Below are 24,907 nucleotides of genomic sequence, written 5' to 3' on the forward strand. Positions count from 1 at the left end.
AGTGCTCACATGAACACTGTTAAAAGTCCCAGCACTAAAGATGGTATCAAATTTCTTTGGTGCAGAAGCTGTATACCTTGTTACCAGTTGCATGAATCTTTTTATTTATCTTGCTCCATATTAATATTATTTAGCTTGTGTCAAAACTAGGTAGGAAACTGTATTTTCTGGGGTTTCTCACGTAAAACTATCCAAGTATTTTCATACAATAATGTTTTCACTTTAATAAATCTTACTTGCTATTTCACAATATGTAAGCACATTGTAGTGTGTGGAGAAACTCTTGCGTACATAAACTACCTGTTTGCACTAAGACTTTACACATACCATGCGAATCTCTGCTGCCTTTGGAAATATTCTAGGGGAGAAGCATTTCTAACTTTAAGAATATATTGGGATTATGGATTAAAAGCAGTGGGGAAGTAGCTTTGTGCAGTGTAACCTAACAAGTGTGCTAAGAATCAACTTTTGGCAAGAAAACTCCCAGTTTGCCCTCTCTCCCTGAAGTTGACCTGGTGGATGAAATAGTAGATGTGTGTATGATTCTAGGCATGCCTTCTCCAAAGATCAACATTTGTACACACTTTAGTCACCTTTTATACGCAGTGCTATTGACATTAACCAGAGAGGCCAGTCTGACAGCGCTGTACTTTAACACCAGCTAAAGAGTTGCTCTGCTCTACTTGCATGGTTTATCTAAAAAGACTCAACACTGAAATCACACAGCGTAATTGTTTTCAGTCTATAAGAGTTCTCTTCCAGATACAATATCCTGTAGGACAATTGAGTGTCCTGCTGAAATCAACATATGTTCGATAGCTAATTCAATTAGATATTTTTTTTATACTTCTGAAAAAGTTAGGTTAAGCTCTGTAATTTATTAATATATCTCAATCTGCTTTCATTTGCACAACTATGAAACACCTTTAATGCTACTTTTGTAATTAGGTTTGCACAGTATCAAGCAAGTGTAAGTTAGAGCAGAACTGAGGCCACCAGCCGTTTAAAACAATCACAGGCTTGCTCAAATGAAGCTCAGTGGAAAAGGAGAAAAAACTAGTAAGATATATCAATGAAATAATTCATTTTCAAGCTAAATGAAAAAAATTTAAAAGATGTTACTTTTTTTTGTAAGAAGTGGACTCGCACAACTCCTCAGGTGCCCCATTTTGTTTCCATTACAGTCCATGTCTGGATGATGTCTGGAGTTGAATGAGGCCGACAGTGAGTTAGGCTTTGTCAGCGTGAAGTTTACCTTGGACAAAGAACATTTGTTGACTGATTCTTGCTTTGAATACTGTATCTTTATTGACATGGTCTGAGGTGGTTTTTTTCCTAATTTATATAGCATTGCAAAATCAGAATGTGATATTAATTACTCCATCATGTAACTGTATTTTGCTGCTAATGAAAGAGCTTTTATTTGGGGTAAAACATTCCAACTGCATCTGCGAGGAGTATTCTGCCATTTTGCCTTTTCGGTTTTGCAGGAGGTCACGTTCACGTTTTGACACTGGGTTGTCATACAGTGTCTTCTAGTTGAAACTAATTGAGAATACTGTAACTGGAGGCCAGTTGTGTTTCACAAGACGAAGTGTTCAGATAGATGACAGTATTCCTGGGACTGCAGTGGAAGCATCATTTTTGTTTGCACTTGAGAATAGTTTTGGTTTTCATCAGTCTAGAAATGTAACCCTAGAGCACAGAGGTGAACATTATCTGTAGCATCATTTTTGTTTGATTTAAAACTATATATATGTAAAAAAGAAACCCTGTTTTTGTGGTTGCTTTTGGTTATTGTTTTGGTTTGGCTTTTTAAACTGATTATTATTCTATTTAACTGATTATTACCAATATTTTCCAAAATTATTTAATTAAGTTTCCAGTCATAGGTGAAATCACTATATTAATTGGAAGACCAGATAATGAATCCAAGCATTATATTGTTGTGGTCCTATATTTTGTTAAATTACTGAGGTTTAAAATAAAATATGATCGAAGTTCTAGCTGCCAGTATTAAGAAAGTTGGTCATTTTCATGCAGTCCCCAGAACTGTCTTGCGAAATCTTAAATTAACTTAATCAAGACCACTGCATTATTAATCCTTCCACTTAGGATATATATTTCTTTTAATCTATGGGAATCTGCTAAATTCTCGAATATCTTTCTGTACAGACGGAGACATCTGTCTCTATCGTAAGGCCATGCTAATATAAATGAACATGACTGGTAGCCACCGTGGGACAGCCAGCAAGGAAGTACTAAGGATGCTAAAGGACCTTCTCTCCCTGACTGTGGTCCCTGCAAGTCTAGATGGGAAATGTGTGCTGTATCTGTACTGTCGTCTTTATCTGAATAAAACCAAACCTCATGTAGTATTAACATAGCACTTAGCAAAAGAATTAAAATAGTTTAAATCCTACTTTATGTAATAAAGTAATCTCAGTAAGGTTTCCCATTTCAAATTCTGCAGCGGGGCATCCCATTTGCTGATTGTGCTGTGTGTTCCTATGGGGAGGACAAGCCCTTTCAGGAGGGTTGCTGCTGCAGGGCTTCTGGTAGTTCGTGTTATACTACCGCTGCATTGCTGGTTGGTATCGTTGGGCCCTACTCGCCTAGTCTATTATGATTTTTTAAAAAACCAACCCCAAGTTGAAAATGAACTATTATCTTGGATTTTATAAATGTTCTACTTAATTTTCTGTCAAATCCTTCACTTACCATGTTTATTTTAAAGCTTATATATGTTCTAGAGTATGGTTACTTTTTTCTTCTCTGTCAATATCCAAAATTGTGAGAGACAGCATGTGTCTAATTTCTTCGTTTGGAAAGGTTGAGGAACATCAGCCTTCATAACTATACTGTTTTGTTAGACCTGTTTCCTGGGTTTAAAAGCTGTGATGGAAGAAGTCAGAGGTGAGGAATTTGGCTATGGATGACAAATGGGATGGGAAGAGGGGAGGGTGACAAAGAGTTTATTTCCATGTCTTGCAAAGCTCAGTATGACACTTTGCTACGTCTGTTTGCTTTTGTGAAAAACACCTTTGTAATGAAACTGTTTAGGCAGTTGTACACCAGAGAAATTCCCATTAGAAACAGAAAGAAACAAGGTATTTACAAACCACATTGCAGGACAGTGTTGGCAATTTTAAGAGCAGTGGGTCCACATGGCTTGCGTTGGACCTCCTGCAGGTGTGTAATTGGATTAGTCATGAGATAGAGTGGTTCTCTGCATGGCCAGCATCGCTGGTACCGGATCCTGGGGTGCCTGGCGCTCATCCTTCGCTGTGCAAAGCACGGGCGATCCTTTAGTGTGAAAAGCTGAAGTCTTCAGCCTGTGAGTCAGAGAGCTGGTAAGTGGATATTTGTGTGTACAAACCCAGGGTTTTATCGGTTTTCCCTCATCTCTGTGAATGTGTTATCTATGTCCTCTTAGTCCAGTGACAGAATACATTTGTAGGAAAGCCACAAAAGAGAAACTTTAAGGAATATAGTCTTTCCTTTTTTGCAATCTCATGCTTAATCATAGGGGAAAAAACCCCAAATACAGTTTTTATTAAATTAATCTTCACAGAACTGGAGATAACTGAAATTTATATAGTGTGTAACTCGGCAAAAACAAACGAAAAAACAAAACATTTCCTTAGCAAATGGAAAAAAAGGAAGCACCTTTGAAAACAACTGGATGGATCTTTACACTGACTGACTTATAAAAATGCAGCTCACATAAACTTGTACTACACGAATGTAATAGTTTGTTAAACCTTTTTTTTAAATTCTCCATAATGGTTAATATTCTTGTATTAAAGAAAAGTGAAGAATCTATAAGTAAACAGTAGGATTTATTTGTTTTATTTTACTATGTAAAATTCATAAATGATCTCTGTGTACTAACACAAGATTAGGTTTTAAATTAAAGTAGGTGTGGAGTTTTTGTGTAGCTACTGATACTTGAAAAACTCAGTTAGGGAAATCCAAACCTCTTGTATTTATCACTAATATCATTGCTAAAATGAAGTGCCAACCCCTTAAAGATAGTAATAGTATAATACTAACCTTGATTGCTGGAAAGTTTCCAGCTCTTCATCATCCCGCAGAAATATATTATACTTGAACTGTGAGAAAACATGCAATTGTCCCTCCCCCTCCTTATTCCCACAAACTGGAAGAGTATTATGTTAGCATGAGTTGTGCTGAGCCGAATCCAATCTGGAATTAAGAATGCTCCAGGGCATTTTTAATAAACTGTCATTCATTTGAACTCTAACCTTCTTTAATTTGCAGAATCTGGTAATGCAGATGTGTACTTCAGCCACATTCATTTCTTTTTCTTTTCTTATCTTGGTGTGAAACATTGCTGATACGCCTTGAAAATGTGAAGCTGTAGAAGAAGTAGAAAGTGTTCATTTAAAATAGACTCAAAACTAAGGAAGAATTATAATAGTTTAGTTTGCTGTTTTTCTGCTGTTCTGAAATGTAAACTTAATTCTAGTACTGATTTTAATAAAATCCTTGAAGTGCTGAGGTCAGTTAGGCTTTCTGAAAGTATGAAAAAAAATAATGGCTTTTATTAGAAAATGCATAGGATAAAATGAGGCCGTTCTCTTGCAAAGGGGAAGAAAATCCCAGTTAATAATGTATTCAGGGTGTAGAGTACTTACTAGCAAAGAACTTTGTGTTCAATGGGCTTCTCACAGTAAACTCTTTCAAAACATTAATTCTTATTAATTCGTTAGCTGCTATCTGAAATGGCAAAGTTTGCGATCAGAAGTAGTTAGACTAAGAGATGTATAAAGGGGAAAAAACGAGCATGTTTTCAGGCACTAGCTGTCTTGCCAGGCTGGGTCGGGAGCTGCCCCTCGAGGGAGTTTGGAGACGTGGACCTCAAGCTCCCCAAGACATGTCGCTGCAAGGCAGAGGTGCCGCAGGAGTGGGCTGTGCCGGCAGCCGCGGTGCTGGGAAAACGGCAGCGTCTCTTGATGCCTGCCCTAGCTTCAGCGCGTGAAGGCGTTTACAATGCTGCTTGGGTTTTAGAATATGTTACTGATCAACGACAATTACGTTGAGAGACTTTCTGTATTTCTGAGTAAATAAAGGTCTTAAGGATGCATATGTGCTAATTAAGGTAGAATAGGTGCTTCGCTTTGGGAGGAAAATGGCTGGGTGAGATATTACAAGTAACAAATATGGTCATGAATACAAACTTTATCTTGATCCTTTGTACAATGATAAGCAAAGTATGTAAATGTGTTACTTGGTCATTACTGAACTGATAACTTCAACAGGAGACTCAGTTCTATCTGGAGAGTGGAAAAACGAAAAAGAAACTGGAAGGCAGGGCCATACCAGTGCTTTGGAGAGGAAAGGACTCCTGGGCGCACGTTATTCTCTAGATGAAGTGCCCCTAAATGCAGCAAAAGAAGTATTTGCCATAGGTCAGAAAGCTAAAATTTTGCACTAGTAGTACTGGATTTGTTTCCATTTCTTACAGTAGGACTAAGAGGCAGTAAATCAACATTAACCCCATATTTTTTTTCTGCTAACATTTTAATTCTAATATCAAAGAAGAGAACATATGCTTACATTAAGAATTTGGTTTATGTTTTACAATGCTTTTCCCCCTAGACTTTTATATCTAGATAATACTGCCTTCGGTGTTTAAAGTTAATTTTCCGTTGTAATATATCTGCTACAGCTATATAATAAACATGCCAAGATGACTGTGTGTGCAACTTCAGCATTCACACATTTACATTTGATAGTAGTTGATTAAAAAAAAAAATTTAAAAAAAAAAAATCAGTTTCTTCTGCACATACCTGCCAGTTGAATTCTGCTGTAGGTGTTGGGGAGACAGTTAATTAGGATAACACACAACTCTGAACTTGGGTCATATTCAAAAACTGAAGGAAGAACTAGCTGGCAAATACTGTCTTGAAAGCATAAATGAACATATAACCTTCAAGTCTACACGTGTTAACGATTTGTGGTTTGAAAAAGTTTTCATATTTAAATTTTTAAAGGTTTTTTCCCTCTCTTTTAAACTTTGATCTGTTTTGTCCGGTAACATAAGCGTATGTTATTAATATACGTTAACAAATGCACAGCTTTGTTTTTCACAAGTCTTTAATTCCCTTAAATGTTTTAAAGTGTGACTGATGTGATATATCAGAACTTAGGTGAGCATTCAGTCAGTTGCCAGGTTGGGTACTAAATTCAGCTGAACCTGTAGGAAAAGGAGGGCAATGATCCTAAACATACGGGAGTGCTGCTATTCTGCCTTTTTATGTTCTCATCTGCCAAACAAATCTGCAAGCGTGGAGTGACTCGGTGTTTAAAGATACTGTCTCGAAGCAAGAGTCTGCATGAATGAATGACTTTGCTGTCCTGAATCCTTGCTACTGTTTCCATTGATGCACGTTGCCTGGAATTAACTAACAGGCTGGAAGCTCAGCAGAAACTAGATGCAGTTTTAAAAACACAGGGACGAGCCTAAGAAATAACCCAAGAGAACAGGGAGAAATATCATATTATGTTTTAGTAGTTGAGGCTTGTCCTTGTTGGAGACAGCATTGGTTTGTGTTCTTGTGCTAAAAGAGAAAATGAAGTATCTGGTGTTACATTAGAAATTGAGTATATTTTTAGAGAAATACCATCTGACTCTCTCCTTCTGGGGTTTTTTAATTATTTATTTATTTGTTTGTTTGTTTTTCCTGGGATTTAAGTACAAATCCAGCTTTTTTATTTTTTATTTCCCTCAAGTATATTTTCTCTTTGCTGCTTCTACTGCGAAAGTTCACTAACTAGGTAGTAATTTTACAAAGATATCTGAAGCCTTCATCTTTCTTCATGGTTTGCTTTAGTGGAATCTTGCACCTGCACAGACTCTACTGTACAATTTGCACTCTTTGCTGTTTCATTTATATCAATATTACATGGGTTTTACTTTCTGAGTGAAAGGTTGAACATCAGTAGTTTCAATGGTATTGGTAATTCTGATTTTCCATTCATGAAATGTAACTTCTTACGCACTGAAGGGTATCAGATGTGTTCTAGTATTCCGTTGATCTTATTAGAGTGTTTGGAAAGATACAGCTGGTGTAGAAGGGGTAAGTAATCAGTGTATCATTTTCAAACAGGGTGTGATTCCTCATTATCATTTGATGAAGGCTGTCTTATTAATTTTGCTTTATTGAACCTGTTATATAGGAGGCAATGTGTGTTCAAATTGAAACAAAAATGTGTGGCCTATAAACACTGATTGCATGCTGGTAGGATTTAGATAATAACAAACAGCAATTAAACACGAACTTGGGAGAAAACATCTTATTTTCTCTGTAGACACACTGATTATATGACCACAGTGGAATATTGTCAGACTTCTCAATACACCAGCAAAAGTGAACACTTTTCAATGACTTGCATAACATCAACAATGGGAATATATCCTCTCTCCCATTTCATTTTCTTTAGATGTTCTTCCTGAAGTGTTGGCTAGTTAATAAAATATTAATATTTGGACAAAGGAGGTGAGAAAGAAAATACAGGAAATAGGACATTCATTATTTAAATCATTACTTCTCATAAAACCAAATGAAATCTGTTGTTTACTTGCAGCTCTTAATGTAAACTGTATCATTTGAATAGGGGGAAATCATACTGCTGTCCTGGTTACCAGAGACCATTCGTGACCTTCTGGTTCTCTGAATATCATGATTCACCCCACAAGTAAATTTGCAGCTGCCAGACAGGTGTCATATGTAGTCTCCCTTCTTTACTGTGTTCTTTAAATAATGTGATAGAGCATGTCATAGACTTTTTTTACTTGTGAATTTTGTTTTCTGAAAAGATGAAGGTTTTCTGAATTCCTGCAATAAGCAATTTATCCTGCATCCAGTTGACATTTACCAACGCTAAAGAAAGAGTGGGATCACCCTAACTTGCTTGTATTTCACACTTCACAAATTCTCACTATTGCCATGAGGACAATAACTCGGTTGTTATTAGAGCAGTAACAGACGTCTAAAGTTCAGAATCATAGAATAATTTGGGTTAGAAGGCACCACTAGAGGCAATGCTGTCTAAACCCCTGCTCAAAGCAGGGATAACTTTGAAGTTGGATCAGATTCTCCAGGCTTCATTCAGTCAAGATCTGAAAATACCCAAGGATTGGAGAGTCTACAGCTTCCCTGGGCAACCTGTTCCACACAGAAGGGTGTGCATTTTTTGGTGAAAAATACATGGATTGTCATGACCAGTTTTATATTAAAATACATATCTATATCTGCATCTAAAATTTCTGAAATTACTACTATGATGAGTTACCACCACCCTGAATTTAAATAATATAAATGGTGCAGAAAATATTTATAAATTATGTCTGTATGTGGCAGTGGTCGAGGTTAAATAGGTTTCTGGTGATCTGTGTTAGCTCTGTTTTGTATAAATGTTGCTTATTTCTCGATGGATTCATGGAAACATTAAGATTTTTTGGTATTTAAAGAATACTTTTGTTGTTAGTTTTTAAAACAGTTAAGATAGGAATGGATTTGAACAGCCATTGGCTTAAAATAATTCCTTTTGTATGGCTTTTTTTTCCTGGATTTATATAGACTTAAGATTTACTTATTGTAAAGAATACGGAGCTTTAAAAGTTCTCTCTCGTAGGTAGAAGAGCTGATGAATGCACTGGAGAAGACTAGACAAGAATTAGATTCTACCAAAGCCCGTCTTGCCTCAACACAGCAGTCTTTGGCTGAAAAAGAAGCACATCTGGCTAACCTGAGAATAGAGCGAAGAAAACAGCTTGAAGAAATTCTAGAAATGAAGTAAGTACCTTGATTTCTCTAATTCCTAGAAAAATTAAAATTACTACTTTCTTGCCATAAGAGGAGGGTTCTTTTTCTGTAAGTCTTTTTTTTCTATGTATATATTTAAGTCTGAATCTAAGGACTTCTGATAGTTGTAAACTGTTAAATTCCTTTTAAAATACGGAAATGCAGAACTCTTCGTTTTAGAAGTACTCAACAATTGACACGAGAAGAATTTTTTGAAAGATGTCCTTTGTTACATGCAAATAAAATATCAGCACAGTATAACTTCCACAGGAAATTGAGGGTCTAAAGCCCCATCTTTCAGTGGGAAGTCTATGTTGGAGTTTCTGTTAGTGTCAAATTCAAGGAAAGGGGTTTATTCACTTTATATGGATGGTGCAAAGTTTATTGCATTGAATTGCTTAAAAAAACCCGCAAACCCAAAACAACAAAACCCTATTTGCATACACGTTATCACTACGTGTAAGTGTACAGAACTGAAAAAGGAAGATAGGTCTATAATTTAAATCTAACTTCCTACGCACAATAAAGGTAAATATCTGTAATTTTGGGATGTTAAAGTTCTGATGTGATCTTTAAAATTAGAAAAAAGGAGCAAACATGTTATGACTTGGCTAGGCTGGTAAGTGTGTAGTTTATATTCAACAAAGAAAATTCACAGTTGTAATTTCGAAACTGTTTTACTGAGGAAGGAAGAAAAAAAATCCCAAAACACTTAAGCCATATATAACTTCAGCTAAGTTGTTGTCGATATCCTTACATTTGAAAGGAAGGTAAATAATCAGAAAAAATGATTTTAATAATGTTGTTGTAAATAAGACAAAGTGGAAATGGAGACATATGCTTACTAGAGTTTTATAAAAGTAGGTTTGAAGAATGGCTGCCATGTAATATAGGTGCAGAAATACTGTAATGGGAGTATGAATGTTTCCAGTGAAATCAAAAGAACTTCTGCTTTTGACTTTAATGAGGTCTATATGTATAGAGAAAAATGGGAGCACATATGAATTAGACTAGTATGTGATATTATGTTCTATAATAGATACTTTTTTTTCGTTTTCTGATTTTCTTTTATACATACATATTAATTCATCTATGATAGCTCAGATGCTCAGTGCCAGTGTATTTCATGCAGTCATCTATTTTCTGTATAGTGCTTTGCTCTGTTTCTTTGAGTGCATGCTTGGTTTTTGTCCTAATGGTAACATTTTTTTTTTCTTTTTATCATAATTTTCAATTATTGAACAACATAGAGGGAAAAAAAAAGCAGTATCTTTAATTCTGTTACTGTGACTTTTTTGGTTGGGTACACAGAACCTCACAGAACTGTGTGAGGCAGATATCTTCAGTCTGGAAAGTGAGGTTGCAAATACGGGTGAAGTTTGACTTTTCTTTTGATAAAAGCTGTTCTATTTTATGAGTAAAGGACTGAGTGGATGGTACTAGTGGTGAAAGACCCAGTATCAAAGGTCCAAGTTAGGAATAATTTGGAATTTAAAGTGAGATATATAAACATATAGTGTGTCTTTACAGTATCAATTTTAAAAGTAAAATAGTGAAATTACAAAAAGATTTTAAATTGGCATCTAAAAAATTAAATTAATAAAAATTTCTAGTTAAATGTGTGTTTGTTTTTTTTTTTGTTTGAGTTGTCATTAGTATGGTTTCTTTTGTAAAAGAAGAAACCATACTAAGAAACCTTTTCTTACTTATTTTTCTTTTTTGCCTTTGATTTCTTAATTGCTACTTTGCTAGCTGTGTAAGTATGTAGACTTTTTCTGCCGTTACCTTTTTTCTGTCTTCAAGAGAAGCAATTGTTCATATACAGTTTTCATTTTTAATCCTGAACTGATCTAACATTCGTTTGAAATTCTAAGTTAATAACAAACCCCTTCTAAAATGTAATAATAAAATACAATTAATTATAATGCATACTTCTTCCTGCTTAGGCCCCAGAGGGTTACCAGCTTTCCCAGCTACCTAGCCCTGTGTCGTTACTTGTACGAGTCTGATGCTCTAACTCATATACAAATCACTCCCCCTGAAATCTATGATTCAGCTAATAACTTAGAATTAGAACTCACTTTCATTAAAAAACCATATATTCTATTACTGTTTTTAATTCTATCCTAACTTGAGTTTCTGTGAAATATGTTACAAAGCTGAGTTCATATTGGAGATGGAATCACAGAGAACTTTATTGCTTGTGGCGAGATGGAAATAAATGAATATGGCTATCAGACGTCAGGATGGTTTTGCTGGTCTAGGAGATAGGAAATAGAGTTAATGAACAAAACAAAATATGCACAATCACAGCACAGTATTACTAAACAGAGAGAACAAATAGAATAATGACAGAAATTCACATGATCGTATTTACTTTTTTCTTTTTATTGCCTCTTTAACAACATTAGTACTGAATCAAAGAAGCAAAAATGAACATACTTATTCATTTTTTTGAGCTCTGTGTGTGGGAAGGGCTACATGACTGCTATTAAACGTAAATTAAATGTAAATCTTAATTTCAGATTATTTACTTTAATAAGATATACTAAACAACATAAATTAATAGATACACATGTATGAGTAAATGTCTTTTAGAAATAATTCAGATATTTCATTACAGTAGTTTAATTTTTGAAATTGCTCACTGAAATAAGTGTATGACAAACAAACTTCATAAAACTGCAGCATTACAACAGAGTATACTAAATATGGCGTTACATTATTTTTATTAATAAGGTAGTCTCAAAAACAGATTGTAGAAGCTAGCTAAGACCCAGACATCCACTGACAGAATAATGATAAATCTGTGTTGTAGTAATACACTAAAATAGTGTCTTCTCTCTGATATTTTTAGATAATTTATTAATTGGCAGCATTGACCATAACTTCTATTTATCATTTTTTTAAAATTTAATATTGAATGATTACAGTTTTTGGCTGCTAGCTTCCAGTTAAATAGGCATGAACTGTGTGTTTAAGAACATTCATGATGATTTCCTATGCTTATATTATGTTCAAGTTCCAAACATAACTCTGCATTCTAGGCCCATCTGGCTGACATTGCCAAGATCCATCTTAATTTACTGGTTACAATCAGTTGTCAGTTTTAGATAACTTCTTCAGTTGTCATTACATGTTCCCATATACATTCAGTTATTTAAGGAAGTTTAGAATTAAAAAAATGGATAGCAGCTTGATCTTGTTCATTATCTGGTTGGTCTTTTTGAAGTGGAAACTAAGTAAGTGCCCATTAAATAAAAAGTAGTTTGATGGAAGGAGATAAACATCAAGTTTTTCTTAACTTGATGCCAACATGTGAAAAAAGAAGATTTATTTTAAAGAATTCCAAAGTGTTAAGTTTGGAGGAGGATTTGCATTTGCATGTTACTTTCTAAATATGTGATTTTTTTTTTTTACCCCCAAATGTCTATTAAAAATATTACTATGTTAGTTCTGGAGGAAATATTTTTGTTATGGTCATATTATTTTAGCAGTGCACACATAACTCATGCTGACATTAATGGAAGTTACGCATACATATTCACAGCAAAATGCAGCATGTGTTCAAATCCATCATTTTGCCTAATTGTCTTAATGCGTTGTGCTCTTTCTATCTCTGAGCATTAAAAAAAAAAAAAAATCAATGCACTTATTATTTGTTAATAAGTGGCAGTTTAAAAAAAAAAAATCTGTATTGCGTAGTGTGAGAAAAAGCATGTTAATGTTTTTTTAAAAATGTGTTTATCATCCACAGAAATGTTTCAGTTGGCCTGAACTTAAAAATTGGTAGTTAGAAATATATATCAAGACTACTTTTTCCAGACATTGTTTTTGTTTTCTGGGAGTCTGCAAGAAGGAGCACGGCCTACTGAGAACTTTACAGGGCTTGCCTAGGAAAGCTTATTCATTTTGTAGTATGAAGAGCTTGAGGGCAGGAGAAGTTTCTGCGCTCTGATGTGGTGGGGTTTTTTCAGGTGTTTCAGAAATGCCGTATTTGTGGAGCATACTTTCATGACCGCAAGGCATCCACAATGCTTTCATACAGATGTCCTTTCCTATACGGTGGTTCCCCAAAACTCATAAACCTGCTTATAACAAAATTAGATAGCTGTATAGATAAATAAATGAGGCTTTATACAATATTAAAATTGCTTTATATGTGTATGTGAAATAAATGCCTGTCCTTATGGAAAGTGGATTTTACTCTATGGGATAGATCATCTTTTTAGAAATGGTAAAATTATTTTCCCTTTGAAAGATATAAAGTTTGACCTGGAGAGCCAATAGTCATAAAAGAAAGTCTAATGGCACGTGAGGGAAAAGATATAAAAATTATCATCACCTTTTTTGTTAGTTCAACTTTTAAATTATAAGCATGTAATCTTCAAGCTGCAACCACCGAAGTTAAAAACAAAAAAAAAAAGTCCCAACCTCCCCAAAACCCCCAAAACTTTGTTATCAAAACTTGGGGTTTTCTTGGTTAAAAGCCCTTAAATTAACTTTCTGTGGTGTTTACTCTACTTAGAAATATGTTTAAATAAAAGATTTAAAAAAAAAGAAAATTATCTCCTTGTGGTTTTGCATTAATTTGATGATCTTTCAGTGACTTAGTTACATGTGACAGACACTGCACTGAGTAGTGAGTGACCGTAGGATTAATCTCCTAAAAGACTGAACTTCATGTTTTGAATTGAAGATCTATGAATTCTTAATTTTTGAGATCTAACTGTTAATTACTGAGTGTTTCCTTTAGCAGTCAACTCAGTACACTCAGTGCTGTGAAGCTTTCAGAGTATCCTGAATGAAATTCTTGCCAAGAGTTTGAAAGGTAATTTCCTTGACTTTGATAGAGTTCATGCCATCACCTGTGGGTATTGCTAAATCAGTTTTGTTGGAAGTGACTTTGCCCTGAAATTCACTACAAATTTCCAGAAGAATATATATTTTCCCTTATGTGGAATAAATCAGATTACTTCAGTAACGAAGCATTAAAGATCTGCTAATAAAATAACCAGCTACTAGTCCTTTCATTCAATAACAAAAATAGAACATTGCTGTGCTGTCCAAAAAAAATTTATTTTTAAATTAGATTTTGCAGTAAATTTTCTTACAGTGACAGTATAAAATTAAACATCCCTTCCTTTGTTTAAGAATGTCCACCATTTTTTTCACTGAAAATAATAAATGAATATTGCTTATCTCTGTTTTTCAGTATGTTTACTTTATTCATTTAACAGCACCTGTGTATAGTCAAGGATGAAATATTTGTGGAAAGAAGGGGATAAAACCTTTTTTCCACCAAGCATTCGGTCCCACCAGCTGCCACTCTTTGCAGAAGTGCTGAACGCATCCTGCACTTGTACCTGCCGGGTTCGCGGTTCAGCTGCTCTGCCAGACAAGCAGAGGGCACTGGGATTTGCCGCTAGATGCCAGTCTCGGGTGCAAGACCATGGTCTGGATCTGCTTGGTTCAACCAACTGAGCAGGAGCAGCTTCACAGAGTAAGCGGGAAGCTTGTCTTGTTGCAGGGAAGAGAATGTGTCCTGTCCATTTGTCTGTCACCTGGTCTGACTGGTCCCCTCCTTCCTTTTAGTGCACGAAATTCAAGCATGGCTTCATGACGGACTTTTGAGGATATTGCAGGGATGAAGAGGGACTTTGAATGGATTCTGGAAGTCAGGGATCGGAGCCTAAGGGGAAGACTGTGTAAGATGTAAAACTAGGGAGTCACGGTCAGAGTTTGTAGGGAAGTCAAAATGCTTTATGAAGTACTTGTGGCAGAAGTGTAAGGAAGTTTACCATTCATCTGTTTTTTTGCAGACATACCCCTTTTTTCCATCTATAAATTTTACTGGAGTAGAAGTTGGGGATTTCACATCTGTGTAGCAGCTCAGCAGGAGCTGCAGCTCTGACAAGGGCTGTTGGATGTCCAGAGAATCTAGACATGTTTCCAGCACCTGGACAAATCAGCTCACATCCCTGCCTTACATTCTCCTATTACTATTTCCATCCATCACTATCTCAGACTGGCACTTGGGGAGGGAAAGGGAGAGGAACTCAACACATTTTCCTCTATTTATGTCCTAATTACTCTGCTGCAAAAGGTTCTGTCACCCGCAGGAGAGTGGTTTCTTCCTCATCGCTGTGGGTACAGCAATGGTCAAAAGTGCTTCTGAAACCTCCGTGTGAGTAGTAAATCCAGTGCACCTGGAACATCTCAGAGTAATTGTGTATGCGATTCACCTGCTCAGTGCATACACAGGCCAGAAGCGTGGCGCTCATTGACAGGACAATCCCTGATGAAATTGTAGGGACTCTACTTGCATGTAGTCATGAAGTTAATTTCCTTTTTTGGGGTCTTCCATACAGCAGCACGGATGAGGAAAGCAACATAGCAAGGTAGGAGAAAGTGGCAAGGTGATTTAAGGTTGGAGCTACGCTCTGAAATTGCTTGGAACTCACTCTTTAAAACAACTTAAAATGATTCCTGTGGAGCTTCCCCATAGACACTGTCTGCTTTCTGTGTCACGGTTAAGCAGTGCTTTCCCCCTGCCCCCTTCTTTCCAGAAAGGACAGCAAGAAGGCAGGTAACCGTTTCTCTTGCCTGCACTGGAAGCTGAGGTGTTCAACTAAAAGGTTTGGGCAAAGATGCTTAGTTTATGCTCCTTTTTTAAATGCTAAAAAGAGCCAGCACCTACCTTGGGGATAGTTCTAGGCTAAATAAGTAGTAGCGGATACATGACATTAAAGGATACTCTCTGAACTGAAGTTTAAGCAAATAGAACAGGGTCAGATTTCTTAGACTATTAATAAAGTATTATTTTGAAAGTAGGATCATTTAAAAATCTTTTTTTCTACTTTGTCAGCTCGAATACAGCCTATATTTTGAGAGAGATGGCTATGATAATTTCTCTAACGTGAATTCTTTAACATATCTTTAATAGGTTAGATAACAGACTAGTGTATAAATAGCTGTGGAGAAAAAATAATTTTCAGAAAGCAGTTTACTATTTTTTGTAATTTTATTAGAGGGATTATTTTGACTTGTTTCAACTGTGGTAATGTATACTATAAACATGTTCAGTGAATGGATAGCAAGTTGATTGTCTCAAAAGTTGTACCATTTCGACTGTAGAACACTAGACTGTTTTTTAGTAACCTGTGGACTGCTTCCATTTAATTGTAGGATTCATGCTGAGAGTGTAGAGAGTCATATCCCAAGTTAAATACAAACAAAACAGCAGGATGTTGATACAACTGTGACTTCCATAGGAAGTAGTTAGAATGGTAATGTGGTCTCCTTCTAACTTGGGTGGAAAGTCTCTTGTGACTGCTTTTGCCCCACAGACCTGTAACACAGCATGCCTTGACTAACATTTTTGACACCAACTTGCAAACACCATAAAGATTAGAGAAACCCAAATGAAGGCTTTGTTCTCTGGAACAGAAGCTGTCTTGACTAAAATGAAGAGATGTTTTTCTTTTGTAAACAACGAAGGGGCACAAAGCAATAAAATGTTTCTCTCTGTGAGACTAGAATGAGTGAACTGTTTGCTTGGCAAAGCGCTTCTCTTGTTTAAAGACGTATGAGTATCACCAGGTTCCTATTCACTTGAGAGTCTTATATGTTCGGACTAAATGATAGTATACTTTAGTTTTATTTTATAGGATTCATGACGTTTGACATTTCATCAGCATGGGAAGAAAGCGTGCCATTTCTTTTCTTCATTTTGTTCTTGTTAAGGTCGTAATTTACTTTCAAAATAGATTTTCATCTGCTATTGAAGGTTAGTAAGATCAACTTAGGATTTCTCTGAAACGTGATATGAGAGGCTGTATTTTGTCCACTTTTATATGGGTGTCCACGCAAAGGAAGCTGGAGCCTCTCCCTGCTTCCTGTCCCCCGTAGACAGTGGGAGAGTGCAGTAACAACCTTTTCAAAGCGTTTCCCTCCCAGGAAGGCAATGTCTTCCTCTCTGTTATGGAATGGCAGTGCTTCCTATGTCACACAAGCACTGCATGAAGGCAAACCAGAAAGAGTTCAAACATATTCCAGACAACACGTACTATGGGTATAATAAATAAACATACTTTTCTGATCTAGAAAATGGGTCTGGAGTTTTACCAGCTTGTTTTCTTTGTCTCGTAAGTATTTCGGCTTAATCATCATGCATTTCCATGAGTAATGTTCTCAAGAAACTATAGAAATTTATGCTTCTGGCTCTCTAGTTGTAAAAATGATGTTCCAGGTTCCTCTGATCCATATGGTTTGAGGCATCTGCCAGGCAGTAAGGGACTGCGATGGTAGCTGCCCCTCTGTATTGTAGTAGTGCCTTTTTTTTTCCGGTTTTGTTGCCGTTATTCTCTACCCATTCAGGTATCTTGCCTCAGTAGAAAATTAACAGTCAACGCTCCAGCAAACATTTTATGTTGGAAATTCCACAATACTTCTTAAGGGTTTTATTCCTCGAGTGCTTTCCCCAGAACCTGAATGGTAGAGAGATCAAGGGGATCCTGCAGCTGCTTTATGAGGGAGAGCTTAAAGACTCTTCCCTCTGGGGAGGGGAAGGCAGGGGCAGGATACGTTTGAAGTTTGCAGAATCTCAAAGGAAGGCATAAACTGAACGTAGAGCTGTTGTTTGCCAGATCCCCCAGCATGAGGAATATCGGGCACTTGCTGAAGTTAATCAGTGATCGATTCGAGAGAAGTGCTGCTTTATGGAGTGGCTGGTTGGTGACCTTCTGCAACATGCTTCCACAGAGGGCAGGGTGGCATCAGCTGGTTCAAAAAGAGATTAGACAAATTCATGGAGAAGCGGTCCATAAATGGCTACTTCTTTATATTCTTTGGCTGTTGTTCTTGAACTATGTTCCTAAAATTTATTTTCTCTCCAAAGTATTAGCTCTTTCCTCCCATGTTGCTCCCCTCCTACATTGCTCCCTTACACTGAAACACACATAGTTAATGACCAGATGATTTTTAAAACTTTTTTTTTCTTGAGGACCGGTTATATTAAGTCAACTAATACACCCTGGAAAGATTAAAGGCCACATTTCGGATAGCCTTTTGCATCTTCTGTTGCCCTACAGAGTATAAGTGGATTTACGGGATGATACGAGTGACAAAATGATTGTTTTCAAGTGCAGGTTGTAAGAGTGAGATATGACTGTTACATTACATTCTCTAGTGATTGAACCACTTAGAAGACAGACAGGATTAACAGTGCTTCAGGTTTACAGGTGTCTCAAGCAGCTTGAAGGACTTTGAGATGCAGAGTATTCTAGTCCTTTGTAATGCAAATGAAAATTTGAAGAAACAATTGCAATTGAAAATCACTACATTTGCTTCGCCTCTTTTTTTCCTTTTTTTAAAAAATCAACCTCCTTAAACTAAAAAGCTTTTATGTTTTTTAATTTATAAATGTGTTAGGGTTTAAAATACACCAGTTTAATCTATGATATAGCTTGATTCGTAGCATTCTAAATTCATGTGAGGTGGAATAGTATTCAGAGAGGGACAGTGATGAGAAGGACAGTATCTAAAAGTGAGAAGGGACTACGAGTTAGTGCTCAGTGAAACATGGACAATGGTGAAAGGAAGAGGGCTGTACAGACCTGAAGAATGAAAATCCAGGTCTGGACTCTTCCAAAGGAAAGATATAGTTTGAAGTATGTTTCTATTAGCTAACGAAGCTTACTATTTTTATTGGATGTTAACTTACAGGGGAGTTTAGCAATCTTAACTTTTTAGATAAAGAAGAAAAAGTTCTTATGCTATCTACTAAGTATTAAACACGTTTTGTCTGGTATCTATTGCACAGCTTCTAATTTTTTTAATGTAAGAAAATATAAGCAACAAAATCATTTTACTGGAAGAACGATGCTATAGAAAAAAATTGTAATTACTGATCTCGACGAAGCTATATATGGTTTGTTTTAAAACTACCTTAAAAGTGCTTTTATTAGCTAAAAAATTAGTGATGATAAAAACGGTGAAATAGGATGGCATTTGTTTTGAAGTTCAGCCAGCATGGGAATGTGAAGGCCTCCACCTCTGATAATATACTCAAAAGAACAAGTAGCGCAAAAGACAGAAAGGAAGGAGTAGGAGGCTGAAAGTAAAAAAAAAAAAAAAAGAAAGAAAAAGTTAGGCCTCTGTTTCATGGATTTTTTTTTTTAATGCTGACTGAATTACGCCCTTGTCTACTGAAACCCTTTTAGTGTAATTCCCATTGGCCTCCGTGACACCTGGGGGAGCACTGATCAACTGCAGGCTCCCATATTCTTAATCTCAGCCAACTGAATATGACTCCAGCAGATGTTTCTGTATTTTCGACCTCAACATACGATGGGTCAGGTTTTTTTCCTTTTTCCAGTGGCAAATCTTGCATACTTGAGACCCAGGACATGCAATTCAATGGTAGGAATTATGAGCTGAGGGTCTCCCCTGTGGGTTAATGCTGGACTTAATGTAAACTCAGATCTTTGAAAATGGAGAACCAAAGAAATTTAAAGGTTTGGATCATTTAAACTAAATTACTGGATTATTGTTTAGTATTGCATAAAAATATAAAATGTGCTTAGAAATGGCTATGATGATGCTTTCTATTAAAAGGAAGAGGTCTTATAAAGTCAGGAGAGAACAGAGCCAGAAGCAATCAAACAGGAGCAGCTTTCTTAGTGGCAGAAGGGAAAGGTTCGGTTAGCTTTCTCTGCCTTCCCGTTACTCCTTAGGTGCTGTGAAGTAAATCCACTGCTGCCTCCTTCCTGTGCTTCCTCATTCCTCCCCCTCCCCATGCCCCCAGCAAAACAAGCACTTCTCTGTGTGCTGTGGAAAATAAATCCAAGTTCCAAAGCAATCGCTTTGTTTCCTCTGATTGGGTTCTCTCATGTCTAATAAGGTGGAAGACGTGCTTGAGGTTTTGCTCTCTCATGTCTGAGAGCGTTCGTTAATGCTCTCGAATGTGCATTCTCTCGTGCTTTGTAAGGTGGGAGCTCGTGGGGCAGCCTTTCTGCCTGTAGGATTTACTCTTTTATCTAACTGATATGAAGACACCTGTAAGAATTTATTGTCATAGAGGTCTGTACCTCTGTCTTGAAAAGAGTCAAAGAGTTTCTGTCTTTTGGGGAGGGAAACACACTCATACCGTATTTTAAATCCAAGAGAACTTCACGCTACTTGTTCTGGTGGTGCTTCTGCCCTCCCACTGACCTGTGTATAGCTTACCTATTTAGAGCGTAAGCCTGACAAGACTGCTCGATACTCTTTATTAATACAGTGCCAGGCATCATGGGCTCCCATCCTTCGTAGGCCATCAAGCATTACTATAATAAACAAGATAATAATAAAAACATGTATCATGTTATCACTGTCAACACTGTCTAAATAATGTGAGTGTAGAAATATTGTAGTAAAAAGGGAATTCTTCAAATATGATTGGTAAAATATGGCATAGCACACAAAAATGTGCTAAAGCACTGAATTTCTAATGAACACCACCTCTCCTTTCAGTGCTGTGCTGCTGTTTAGCAGAGACTGACGATCATGACTTAAGTGATGACAGTGGAAATCAGGATGAGCTCATCTCAGTTTTCTCCGATTGTGAACAAACTTGGCTATGTCCACGCTGTTGTGCAGTGTACCAGGGCACCTTGGCAAAGAAAAGCCCTCTTTAAGAAGGTGCATTATGTAAGTCTGTGCTACGTCTTATAGTCAAGCTGTTGTGTTCAGGATAAACATCACCTTAAAAGGACACCTTGGCTTGCTTCCTTGGGGTGCAGTGGCTTCAACTGAATAGATAAACTTTTCAAGGCGAAACAAAAGCTTGGTGACAGCACAAACTTATGCAGAATATTGTTAGTGGAAAGATTTTTTCAGTTGCTGGTAAACAGAAATGTTGCATTTGTAGAGGAGCTTGCATAATCCTAATAGGAGTACTATGCTTATTATGTTGCATTTTAGTATTTAAAAGTATATTGGGGGATACAAGTGAAAGACTTGGTATATTTTTTTCCTCATATTTAATAGTGAATTTCTCAAAACCCGTCCAATTTTAGTTTTGTAAATATGTAGCTACTAGGGAGGGAACTGTTATTTACTGGCTTAGATTAGAAATGTAAAAATACTTTTTTGTGGTTAAACTGTTCCCAGTTTCTAACCACTCCTACCTCAAACATGTAGTTTATCTTTGTTGCATTCGACACTGACCAAAATTAGGCCACACAGGCCTCTGAGGCTCACCATATTGCTAAAATAATTCTAGTTACTAGGGATTCTTTTTTGCTTCCCAACAAACTCATCTTGCATTCTTTGAAGACTAGCTTACATGGTTCTCATCTTCTAGGTGGGAGGGAAAATGTAGATTGGTCTAACAGAGACAGTCATTAAAGGTACTACTTTGTTCTTTTGTTTTTCAACCCCCTTGAGCTTTCTTTATGATGAGGAAACAGAGATAGGTACTGAGGAGAAGATGTTGAAGGTAGGTTTTATACGATAGGATTGGTGAGTCACCTCTGTGTGCAACATCAAAGCTAGCCTAGGTACTTTCAAATCCTTACATTATGTGGATTGTGAATATGTCATTGAATAAAATCGTATTTCCACTTAAATCTACATCCATAAGAATGTAATTTTACATCTTGCCTTGTTTCTTCAGGCTGGAAGAGTTTTGGATAAAATGCAGTCAGTTGTGAGCATGGGACCTTATTGCATCAGTCAGTGAGCAGTAGTGAGGGGACGTCATGGTAGCTATGTTCAGCTGCCTGCATGCTCTGGCAAGCGATGTCCCAAAGGCTGGTTAGGAAGGAGTGATGCAGTTAATAGGAAGAGCAGTCTGAACTTTTAAACCCCCTCACTCCAAAAGCTCCGAAATATGGAATTTTCTCATCGCTATATAGGGGATTTACTGTGTTTGATAACTTACGAGTATTTTTGTGAGCTGGACAACCTCATGCAGGTCTTGTATGACTATCTTGAGAAACTTTTTAGTTTTCTGTGTGGTCTGTGAACAAAAGGTAAGTAGTTCATGTCTGTGGGGTTTAGAGCAGGAGCTGGTGTTGGGACTAGTGTGAAATTCAGTAGCAAAAAAGTAGAGGTTATTACATAACACCTAAAGAATAGAAGCCCAAGAAGTGTGGTAGATCACCATCTGACATCCAGCAACCTGATACCCTCTTAACAGAGCGGAAAATACTCTGACATTCATGAGCTTAAAGAAAAGACTTTTCACCTATTGAAAAATAGCCAAACTTTCAGAATGCATGAAAGAAACTTGACTGCTTTCCAGTTGTGTTTTGGGTGCCCATTACCCCCCTCGCCCCCCTGGATTATTTTGTCAACAACTGAAAGAAAACTGGTGAAATGAAAACAGAGCCTTTTATGGGTTTTGTGGTTATGCATACATGTGTACCACCAAGCTACCCCCTGCTGCCCCTCCCATCAGATCCCCTCTTAAAAAAATTAGTGCAAGGATCCAATCAGGATGAAAATTACCTACAGTATTTTCACAGTTGTATTAAGAACTATAATTTATGGTTTTTTCTCTCTTGGAAGGATCTCCCTTCAACACTTCAATGCTATGATGTTTTGTTTAGTCTAATGTAGGTTTTTGTTAGTATCTAGCCTAAAAATGAATCTAATTAACAGATGAACTTAGGAAATCCCTACAGTAATTTGGCAACTAAATGAATGGGGGATATCAGTATATGACAAGCAACTTCTACTTAAGGCTAATGTAACTATTACCTCATTAGAAGTGCAACTTTACACTCTTCACATAAAACCTTTATTGAATCTAAGATATGTATTTGAGAAAGGACTAGCTGAACTTACTTGAAATTGGCTTTGTGAAATTATGCTGCCTTTATTGATACTGACTAGCTTTATAAATGTTTATCTTAATTATGTTTTATTGTGATTAAAAAAGATTGCAGATACTCTGCCGTTTCTGTAAAGTGAGCTGTTGGAGCTTTTTTGTTAGAGATGGGGGTAGGGTACAAAGAATAGTCCAGCTCCAGGGAGGAGGCCCCTCGCAGGCCATATGAATCCACTTACATGTAAATTGCTTGTCTATATGAATTAAGGTGAAGGTTATGAAAGAACTGCATTTCTGTGTTTATTGTAGGATTTTTGACAGTCTCTTTCCTCTTTCAAGTAAATTTGGCTTAAGTCCACAGTCAGTACAGTTTTAAGTAAACTCCTCTTTTGTTACATTAACAAGGTTATAACATCACTGAGGCAGATTTCCAGCTGCATGAATTGAGGCCTAAGCATGCAGACTGAGGGGATAATTAAAACCTTAGGGTGGGTGAGTTAAACTACCAACGAAAATTGGATAAAAGGCTAATTGTCCATAGCAACATAATACATGTTCCTAAATACCTGTGAAATATAGATAAATATTCGTGGTCTCTCAATTCCTTTTTGAATGCTCAGATTCAGATTATATGTTAGGGCATAACAAAAATCAAGAGGAAGTAAATAGAAACCCAAAAAATTATTTCCCAGATGTTGTTATATTTTAGTTATTAATTGAAAAAAAGAATTATTTTGAAGACTTCAGAGATTTTCTGACTTTCTTTACAAAACAGGAAGCATTTTTGTGTAGGAAGTATGAGCCTCGCTGTGTGATACAGTATATCGGAACGGACTGGTTGGTGCTTTGTCAAAATTTGTCATATCTCTTTTTCCTTCCTCCTTTTTTTCATTATTAAGAGTGGAGTTACATACCTTTGGTGACCTTCAAGAAGATGACATAGAGTCAGGCAAGATGATACATTACCACAAAGTTAAAAAAACAAAATGGGTTGTAATGGCAGCTTGTACTGAACTAAATGAATTGTGAAGGCCCATTTGTTATTCATTAGGAGAAGCAGAGCAGATTACTGTTCTGCCTTCATAGGGAGCCTTTAAACTTCAGGTCATTTTACACTAGTACCCTTGTGGCACGGACAGCGTTTAATACATTTTTAACAGCTTTTACATTTCCATGGTTTGCAGCAGTGCTGGTTGAATCATTTCTGTAATGAAGGTGTTTTAAAGTAGTTTAGAGTTACTTTGGGGGAAAAAACAGGGAAAAAAAGAAATAATTGGGTTGATGAAGTGACTTTATATACTAAAGAGCTAAGCATGCAGAACATACTGCTATAAAGTAATGCATGCTGATTCCCACTGCTCCAGAAGTACATCCCTGGGGAACCGTGGGGTCTTTTTGTTTTTTTTTGTGGGTTTTTTTTAACGTAAATAGAACTATAGTTGTTTTTTCACAGTGCTCATTCCTTTGGGGAAGGAAGGTCTGAGGATAGAAATTTAAGAATATTTTTTGAGCTATTTCTGAGTTGCTCAGGAGTCTGATGGAGAACATTCAACATTTTGGCATGTTTTGGGGAAGTGTGCATACTGTCTGTCATAACCATTGATGTGGGCATCTAAGGAACCCAACGTAAAATGAACGTGGAGTGGAGGGTAGAATTTTGCTGATCAGAATAAATGTTGATTATTTCAATACCTCTCAAACGGTTCAGTGGTGCTGTGGAAAGTCAAAGCAGAAAGGTAGGTACCAATATGAAACAATCTGAGAATAATTTGTTCGAAAGTGCTGAACAAATCTAAAATTCTATTAGCTTAAAGAATGATTTATAACTCTAAAGAATGGTATAACAACCCCAGTTAAAGGAGGTAATCATTTCACAAGCTCACGTTTTATTGTAGACGATAGTCTTTCATTTGCTACCTTTTAATTATGTTGTGGATTTAGCTGTCAAAATCCATATTACAGTGACTTTATTTTTGTTCAGAAAATATTAGAACACAATGCACTGTGTTTCAAGATTCGTTTACAAATAAACTCAATTAAGAAAATGCTAATTTAAATGTGTAATCGTACTTCTCCCAGCAGCCAGTCCACCCCTAATTTCCTTTTTCTTGTTTAGCAGATTAACAGCATCCATTCTATACTTCATTGCAGATGGCTTTCACTAGAGTTTTTTCTATTGATTTTACTGTTTTGTGAGGATAAATTTTGACAAAATACATGTGGATCACAACCAGCATATGAGGAAGGAAAAAATGA

The 24,907-nt window shown here is 36.5% G+C and overlaps 1 protein-coding gene across 7 annotated transcripts in view; it reads left to right on the forward strand.

The window, feature by feature from the left end:
- The window catches only part of ERC2 (ELKS/RAB6-interacting/CAST family member 2), a 534,065-nt gene that overhangs the window by 288,948 nt on the left and 220,210 nt on the right, over positions 1 to 24,907 (forward strand). For all 7 annotated transcript variants that reach the window (XR_012777475.1, XR_012777476.1, XR_012777477.1 and 4 more), the window contains exon 13: positions 8,666 to 8,826. Coding sequence is in view for 3 of the 7 variants with exons in the window: in XM_075514174.1 (XP_075370289.1) it covers positions 8,666 to 8,826 (161 nt within the window). In the remaining 4 variants the exon portion in view is untranslated. The remainder of the gene's footprint in view (positions 1 to 8,665; positions 8,827 to 24,907) is intronic.

This window comes from Mycteria americana, chromosome 11 (assembly GCF_035582795.1).
Source record: "Mycteria americana isolate JAX WOST 10 ecotype Jacksonville Zoo and Gardens chromosome 11, USCA_MyAme_1.0, whole genome shotgun sequence".
Taxonomy (NCBI): Eukaryota; Metazoa; Chordata; class Aves; order Ciconiiformes; family Ciconiidae; genus Mycteria; species Mycteria americana.